General features: G+C 40.6%; 1 protein-coding gene across 1 annotated transcript in view; it reads left to right on the plus strand.

The window, feature by feature from the left end:
• The window catches only part of alpk2 (alpha-kinase 2), a 41,728-nt gene extending 33,315 nt beyond the window's left edge, over nucleotides 1-8,413 (plus strand). The window contains exon 7 of the mRNA XM_059989667.1: nucleotides 7,408-8,413. Coding sequence (XP_059845650.1) covers nucleotides 7,408-7,681 — 274 coding nt within the window. The 3' untranslated portion in view covers nucleotides 7,682-8,413. The remainder of the gene's footprint in view (nucleotides 1-7,407) is intronic.
• Nucleotides 8,414-9,044: the final 631 nt, after the last annotated feature.

A 9,044-nucleotide genomic window follows, 5' to 3' on the forward strand; every position in this document is an offset into this window, starting at 1 on the left:
AAACAACCTGGTGGTGTTTGTGAATTGCGACAATCACGCACACAACTTGGTGGGTGTACATGCAGCCAAGCATGATATAATGATGGTCACGTTTTTTGGAACCACCAAAGCTCTCCACGTGTTTTTCTCTCGTTCAACACGGCACTGGGAAAAACTCAAAAACGCCGTGCCTGTGGTTGTTAAGTCGGAGTCCGAAACCAGGTGGAGTGCAAGGACAGAAGCAGTGAAGCCTGTCAACAAGTACCTTGAGGAGATACTTCAAGCTCTCCAGGATTTGATAGACAGTGAAAACAAGACCAGTGAATCAAGAAGTGACACGAGGCAGCTGTACAACTGCATGTTGAGTTACGATTTTCTGATTTTGCTAAGATTTTGAAACAAAGTTCTCATTCGCATTGACCGTATTCCAAAGAGGCTACAGGACCTTAGCATGAACTTCTACGATGCTGCCCTGGATTTGAAAACCCTCTGAGATCATTTTTATGATGAAAGAGAAGTGTTGGTCAGTGAGTCACTTGAAGAAGGAGTTGGTCTTTATCAAGAATGGAATTTTGAAGTTGAAAGACGTTAGAGACAAAAGAAACAAATGACTAATTAGAACTTGAGAGATGCTGGGTTAACAGCTAAGGAGGAAATGGAAAGAGTCATGAAGGGAACACTCGACCATCTTCACAGAGAAATGGATGAAAGGTTCGCTCGTTTGCATGACAATGATGCCAAGTTTCGGTTCCTTCTCGATGTAGAGGGATTGTGTTATGGCGTCAACAGCAATGACCTAAAGAAGAAGTGCGAAAATTTGGGCGAATTGTGCAGCTCTGCTGTTGATGGACAGCAGCTATATGAAGAAATTTTGGATTGCAGAATGTTGCTGTCAAGGCGGGTCAACATGAAAATATCAAGACCTGAAGAGCTTCTTGAATTTATTGTTCAGGGTGGAGATGAGAGCATCTTCCCCAATCTTCGCATTGCTATTCAGATAATGCTAACCATCGCAGTTTCCATCGCCAGCTGTGAGAGATCATTCAGCAAGTTTAAACTAATACTTTTGTATTTGAGAGCCTCCATGGGTCAAGGCAGACTCTGTGATCTTGCTCTGCTGAGTGTAGAAAGAGAAGAAACTGAAAAAACTGACTTTGATCATATCATAGACCAATTTGCATCAGTGAAAGCAAGGAAGGTGCAGTTAGAATTTTCATGTAGCGCCATAATTTGTTAATTAAAAGATTAACGAGCTTGACTTGTATTTTTAAGCTGATATTATGGTAAAGTTATCTAAAAGATGCATGTCAGATGTTTGGACAGGGGCGCAGTTTCAGTGCTTGCCATAGGCACTATTTTCCATAGATATGCCCCTGTAGAGGGATTGAATTCAAGAGCAGGGAGGTCATGCTGCAACTATACAGGGTACTGGTGAGGCCGCACCTGGAGTACTGTGTGCAGTTCTGGTCTCCATACTTGAGGAAGGATATACTGGCTTTGGAGGCAGTGCAGAGGAGGTTCACCAGGTTGATTCCAGGGATGAAGGGGTTAACCTATGAGGAAAGGTTGAGTCACCTGGACTATACTTCCTGGAATTCAGAAGCATGAGAGGAGATCTTATAGAAACATACAAAATTTTGAAAGGGATAGATAAGATAGAAATAAGAAAGTTGCTTCCATTGGTAGGGGACTAGGGGACATTGCCTCAAGATTCAGGGGAGAAGGTTTAGGACAGAGATGAGGAGAAATGGTTTCTCCCAGAGAGTGGTGAATCTGTGGAATTCTCTGCCCAGGGAAGCAGATGAGACTTCTTCACTAAATATATTTAAGATACAGTTAGATTCATTTTTACATTGTAGGGGAATTAAGGGTTATGGAGAAAAGGCCGGTAGATGGAGCTGAGTTTCTGGACAGATCAGCCATGATCTTATTGAATGACGGAGCAGGCTCGATGGGCCGGATGGCCTACTCCTGCTCCCATTTCTTATGTTCTTATGTATGTTCAGCAGATTTTCTTAAAAAACTGCAGGACAGTATACCTGAGAGAATTGAAGACAAAAGGTGGTCACACCAAATATTGTTTTGATTTAGTTTTTTTAACTACTAACTGCACTTTGTAGTAATTTTTTCGATATTTAGAAACTTTTCATTTCAGTATTTTTGTAAGCATCTTTGCTTTACAGACCAAACACGAAACGTCGACAGTGCTTCTCCCTATAGATGCTGCCTAGCCTGCTGTGTTCTACCAGCATTTTGTGTGTGTTGTTGTTTGCTTTACAGAATATTTTTACACATGCCTAAGGCTTCTGTGCAGAACTGTATGACAGGATTATAATTCTAATTAAAATTTCCCCTCCTTACAGCCCAGATAGAACCATTTAATAATTGAACTAGTAATTCTAACATGTTTGAAGTTCATGTATTCATATAATATAACAGACATTAAAAAAATGTTAGAAATATAGATTGGAACATTCTGCAAAGTGCAGTACTGCCTCTCCAGGGAACCTGTATCTTACACATTGATGTAAGTACATAAATAATTAGGTAAGAATTAATTTGTAGGTGTGGTATACAAATCCATCTGCTAACAGTAACCCTGAACATAGAAGATTACATCACTGTACAGACCCTTTGGCCCACAATGTTGTGCCGACCCTTTTACGTACACCAATCTAACCCTTCCCACCCACATACACCTCCGTTTTTCTTTTATCCAATTGCCTATCTAAGAATCTCTTAAATATCGTTAATGTATCTGCCTTCACCACCACCTCTGGCAGTGTGTCTCAAACACGCACTGCTCTCTGTGTAAAAACCTTACCTCTGACATCTCCCCTGTGGCTGTTGTCCAAAATTTCCAACATTGGCTGGGAACCTGTGTGGGGGGTAGGGGTTTAAAATGGAAAAGCATTGCACAGGGGCAGTTCCACTCCCTCGTCCTCAGAAGTGCAGGTCCAGTGGTACAAACTAGCGTCACAAATTGGGGTCTTCCTTGGTTGCAGTAGATGCTCTGTGGAGTGTTATAATGCCACTTTCCCAGCCGTTGGACCTCACTGTAGGTCTCACTCACTCTGTCTGCTGTAGCTCACCTCGCACGCTAGGATAGGCGTGTCCCTATCTCACCGGGGTATGAGGCTGCTGGCTACCCTCACCTGTTTTAGACTTGCCGTTGAAATGGTGTAACCAGAGATGCTACCCCTCCCTGGATACCCCATACACCCCTTTCCCCTAAACTTAATGCCTTAAAGTTATGTCCCCTTGTATTAACCATTTCCACCCTGGGAAAAGGGACAAAGTATAAAGATAGAAATCATGGAGGATGTTTAAATATTGTCCAGAAAGATCAAATGCAAAGTTGGCCCAGATGAGGAGTTCATAGGTTTTCAGGATAAATTTCTTAGAATTGGCACTTTATGGAGCTAAACAGAGGGATTGTTATTTGAGCCCAGGGATTGTGCAACAAGATAAGTTTAATAACTAACCTCATCATGAAGGCATGCTTAGGTTACAGTGAACAAAATACGACGGAATTTTTCATTCAGCTTTCGGAGGGAGGACTAGTCCAAAACTAGTAGTTTAAACTTAAACATACCTCGATTCTCAAATCGGTTAACTCAACCTCTCTTTGTGCTCGCCATTGCCTTTTACAGTTTAAGATTGTTCATAGAGCCCATTTGTGTAAATCTAAACTATCTCGATTCTACCCTGACATTAGTCTGCTCTGTGATAAATGCAAGAGGGGCGAGGCCGCTCTCATTCATATGTACTGGTTCTGTCCTAGCTTGGAGAAATTTTGGAAAGATGTCTTCACTACGTTATCGTATATTCTGAATCAGCACCTAGAACCAAACCCCTTAATTGCTTTGTTCGGTTTCTGGGGCGAGACAGATTTATGTCTGGGTCCGACCAAATGCCGAATATTATCCTTTGCCTCTCTCTTGGCTAGACGCTTGATCCTCCTTAGATGGAGAGATGTTGCCCCGCACACTCATGCTCAATGGCTTAATGACATTATGGCCTGCTTGGACCTCAAAAAAATTCATTATTCAGTTCTTAATTCGGACCTAATGTTCCATAAGGTCTGGGGATCTTTTATCGAGTACTTTCATAACCTTCCTCTTGACTAGGGTTTTTTTTCTTTTCGGTCCCTTGCTTTCAGCTCCTTTTTTTTTCTGGTAGTAGGCATTACTATCCTCTGTTGCTAAGTGTATTCACAGTCTGGGAGTTTGATTGTCCTGATTTATATTCTCTATATTGTGTTGTGGTTGGTCTGGAGTTGTTTTTTTTTTGTGTTGTGGGGCTTGGGGAGGACACTAAGTTTACTTGTCTTTAATTTAGGTGCTTTTTCTAAAATTCTCTTTCTCTGTATCATATTGTCATTGTATGCTTAATTTTGCACCGTATTAATGTTCCTCATTGTGATTTGGGGTTTTTTAATCTGTAAAATGTATTTAAAAAACTAATTAAAAAATAAACTTAAACATAAATAATGATAGGGGCATGGAAGCGGATATAGCCAAAGTGAACTGAAAAATTCACAAAGTTGCAATGTTCCAGACACACAGAATTGATACTTTCCAGTTATTTTATCAGTGAAAGCACATACCACCATGCTCTAGGGCAGCTTCTACCCCACTGTTGAATGGTTCCCTACTGTGAAAAAATTGGACTCTTGACCTCACACAAGTTACCGGTTAATATTAAAATAACTTGCACTTAAAGTAGCTCAGGTTTAGCAAAGTTTTCAGAAGGGAAATCCTCTTTGGCCATCTTATATTTTGAAGATATAACAGTCCTGTGGATAAAGGAAAACTGGAGTCATAGAATCATAGAGAAGTCCTCACCTATTCAATCTTTCCTCATATCTCAGGTCCTCCATTCCTGGCAACATCCATGTCGATTTTCTTTGTATTTTTTCAATCTTATTTACATCTTTCCTGTAGGTAGGTGACCAAAGCTCCAAATTAAGCCTCACTAACGCCTTAAGCGATTTCAACGTAACATCCCATCCTCGGTACTCAATACTTTGATTTACGAAGGCCAATGTGCCAAAAGCTTTCTTTACAAAAAATACATAGTTTGCCCTATAGATTTCTAAAATGCATTTGAAAGGAGTCAATTCAAAGATTAATCCAAAAAAAATAAAAGTCCATGGTGTACAAGAGATTATCATGATAAAAGATTAACTAGCGAACAGAAAGTAGGCCTAAATTGGCCTTCTCTCTGTTTGGTAAAATGATACCTGTGGTATGCCATGGGGATCTGTTCTGGAGGATTAACATCTATAATCTCTGGTAAATAACTTGAGTAAAGGCATTCAAAGGCATGATTTCTAAATTTGCTGATTACACAAAGGTAGGTGGGAAAGTAAGTTGTAAAGTGGACATGAAGAGGCTACTAAGAGATTGGGTAAGGGGCAAAATCCAGCGAATACAGTGGGAAATGTGTTGTTTCCCTCCTTGGCAGAAATTTTCTTTGAAAAAATATTATATGTAAATTATCAGCAGGTACAAAATTCTGAGATTTAGGCAGAAATGGTGGTCCTGGTGCATGACTTGGGAAAGTCTAGCATGCAGGTGTAGCAAGTAATTTGGAAAGCTAACTGACTGGTATTCAAAATTATGAGAGGTATAGATACGGTAAAGATAGATGTATACAAACAAAAGATAGAGGCTTCCCCTCTTCTGCCATCCAACTACTGAGTGAACATTGAACTCATGAACACTACCTCTGCATTTTATTTTCTATTTTTGCACTATTTATTTAACTATTATATATATATATATATATATTCACAGTATTTTCTCTCTATTATCATGTATTGCATTGTACTGCTGCTGCAAAGTTAACAAATTTAATGACAAATGACAATGATATTAAACTTGGTTCTGAATTACAAAATTGCGAGGGGTATAGATAGAGTAAATGCAAGCAGGTGTTTTCTACTGAGGTTGGGTGGGACTACAACCAGAGGTCATGAGTTAGGGGTTAAAGGTGAGAAGGTTAAGGGGAACATGAGGGGAAACTTCTTCGCTCAGAGGGTGGTGAGAATGTGGAACGCATTGCCAGCACAAGTGGTGCATGCAAACTCAATCGACATTTAAGAGAAGTTTGGATTGGTATAAGGATGGTAGGAAAATAGAGGTCTATGGTCCAAGGGCAGGATGATGGGAGTAGGCAGTTTAAGTGGTTCAGTACGGATGAGCCAGAGGGCCTATTTCTATGCTGTACTTCTCTATAACTGTTATTAATTAATACTGTGGGAAATTAATATAAAAATAATAAAATCATGCTTTAGTGGCATGGCTCATTAGTGAGACCACCTCCAGAGTACTATTACTCAAGAGTTTCTGCAGATGCTGCAAATCTTCAGCAACACCCAAAATGCTGGAAGAATTCAACAGGCCAGGCATCATCAACGGAGGGGAATAAAGAGTCAAATTTTCAGGCTAAGATCCAAGATCAGGACTTCATTAATGTAGATGTTTTTAAACTTTTGAATTCTGCCGGAGAAGGGCAAAACTGAACATGCCATTCTCTCAGGTGAATAGCTGTCAAAGGCCATCCAGAGTTCAGATTGGGAAGGAAATGTGACTCTTTTTTTGTGAAACTCTCTGAGGGATAATTTATGCAAGTTCTCTGCTCACGAAAAGTGCAACAGCGCCACGTAGTGACAAGTCTATGCTATTACAAGTAGAGCAATACAGTTTTAAAAATGAAAGTCTTCTGAAAGACAAATGCTTCTGACCCAATCTGATAAATTCAAAAGTTTCCAGGTGTACACATCTCAACACGACAAGGATTTATCAGCTATAATAAAAGGTAATTTTAAAACAAAACATATTTTAGATAATTGTCACTGACATATGTTGCAAATTTGCTGTTTTGCAGTAGAGTGTAATACATAAAATGTACTAAAATTGTAATAAAAACAGATAAAAAGAAAAAATAAATAAGTAGTGCAAAAATAGAGATGGGTTTATTACCTGTTCAGAAATCTATTGGCTGAGGAGAAGAAGCTGTTTCTAAATCATTGAGTGTGTGTCTTCACACTACTGTACCTCCTCTCTGATGGTAGAAATAATTAGTCATGTCCTGGATGGTGAGGATCCTTAATGATGGACACCGTGTTGCTGAGACCTCATCTCCTGAAGATGTCCTCAATGGTGGGAAGGCTTGTGCTCATGGCGGAGCTGCCTGAGTTTACACACCTTTGTAAGTTTTTCCAACTCTGTGCAGTGACCCCTCCATACCTGCTGGAATGGACGGGTCACTGCATAACATCTGTTATGAAGGTATAGGTATGGAATTGGGTAAATGAAAGCCAAGCAAAAAGTAGATCGAGATTGGTGTGGCTGCAGAGTTTAGGATATCATTGACAGGCCCCATAAATCGTAATCTAATATCACGTTTATTTTTTCCCAGGTACAAAGGATTTAAAGGAAACTGTTCCGTTTCCTTTATTGATCAGTTCAAAGCTCTACATCAGTGTAATATATACTGCAAAATTATGGGTCTGAAATCTCTGAACTTATCTCAACACAAGCCCAGGAGGAATCCAGCAATGAAGACACCACTGAAAAGAGCAGCCCCAGCTTCAGCACAGAAAATGCCAGTGAGCCCAACAAACACAGTAAGGAACTTTACGTCTCAGGCAAAAAGCATTCCTGGAGACAGAAGTATACAAAAGTATTTATAAAACCTGGAAACATTCATTTCTGCTTCCTTTTGAGCTTTGTATCTTTTAATTATTGTAATAAAGTACGTAATTTTCAGCGACAATGCTTTTTGTCAATTTTATTAAAGCAAGTAAAAAATTTACATGTCTAACTAACATTGACTGACATGTCAATCCCAGAGTATGAGCGTTGGGAACACAAGGCAGAGAAGTTAAATGTGCCACTCATTTCAATTCTACTTCCTATTCCCATTCCGACATGTCAGTCAGTGGCCTCCTCTACGGCCACAATGAGGCCACACTCAGGTTGGAAGAGCAACCCCTAGTATTCTATATGTGTAGCCTCCAACCTGATGGCATGAACATCGATTTCTTGAACTTCTGGTAGTTGGCTCTCTCCCCTCTCCCCCCCCCCCCCACACCCCTAGCATTCCCCATTCCTGTTTCCCTCTTGCATCTAATCTGGCCATAACCTCCCTCTGTTGCTCCTCCCCCTTCCCTTTCTCCCATGGTCTTCTGTCCTCTCCTATCAGATTTCCCCTCCTCCATCCCTTTATCTCTTCCTCCAATCAATTTGCCAGCCCTTTACTTCATCCCTCTCCCTCTCCCACTTTCACCTATCACCTGTCATCTTGTACTTCTTATTCCCTTCCCCCCACCACCTGACTCTGACTCCATCCCATTCCTTTCCAGTCCTGATGAAGGGTCTCAGCCTGCAATGTTGACTGCTGCCTGACCTGCTGAGTTTCTCCAGCATTGTGTGTGTGTTGTTTTTGGATTTCCAGCATCTGAAGATTTTCTTGTGTCTGTAAACAACATACAAGTCAAAGGAAAGTGATCTGACCACATTTGAAAAGGAATAGAAGATTATGGGTTTTCTGGGCCCCTTATCTTAGAAAGGATGTGCTGTCACTGGAGGGGGTTCAAAGGAGGTTCATGAAAATGATTCCAGGATTGAATAGCTTGTCATGTGAAGAGATTTGGCTTCTATTTACTGGAATTCAGAAGAATGAGGGGTGAGCTCATTGAAACCTATCAAATGGGGAAAGGCTTTGATAGAGTGGATGTGGAGAGGATGTTTCCTATAGCGGGGAAGTCTAAGACTAGAGGACACAGCTCCAGAATAGAGGGGCATCCTTTTAGAATGGAGATGAGGAGGAATTTCTTTGGCCAGAGAATGGAGAAATTTCTTTTGCTGTGTGGTGGTGAATTTGTGTAATTTATTACCACAGGCAGCTGTGGAGGCCAGGTCGATGGGTGTATCTAAGGCAGAGCTTGATAGGTTCTTGACTGGACATGTCATCAGAGGTTACAGGGTGAAAGTACGTGGACTGTTCAGAAATTTGATGGCAGAGTGGCAAATCTGTGGAATTCTTTGCCACAG

Source organism: Hypanus sabinus, chromosome 14, assembly GCF_030144855.1.
Source record: "Hypanus sabinus isolate sHypSab1 chromosome 14, sHypSab1.hap1, whole genome shotgun sequence".
NCBI classification, from domain to species: domain Eukaryota; kingdom Metazoa; phylum Chordata; class Chondrichthyes; order Myliobatiformes; family Dasyatidae; genus Hypanus; species Hypanus sabinus.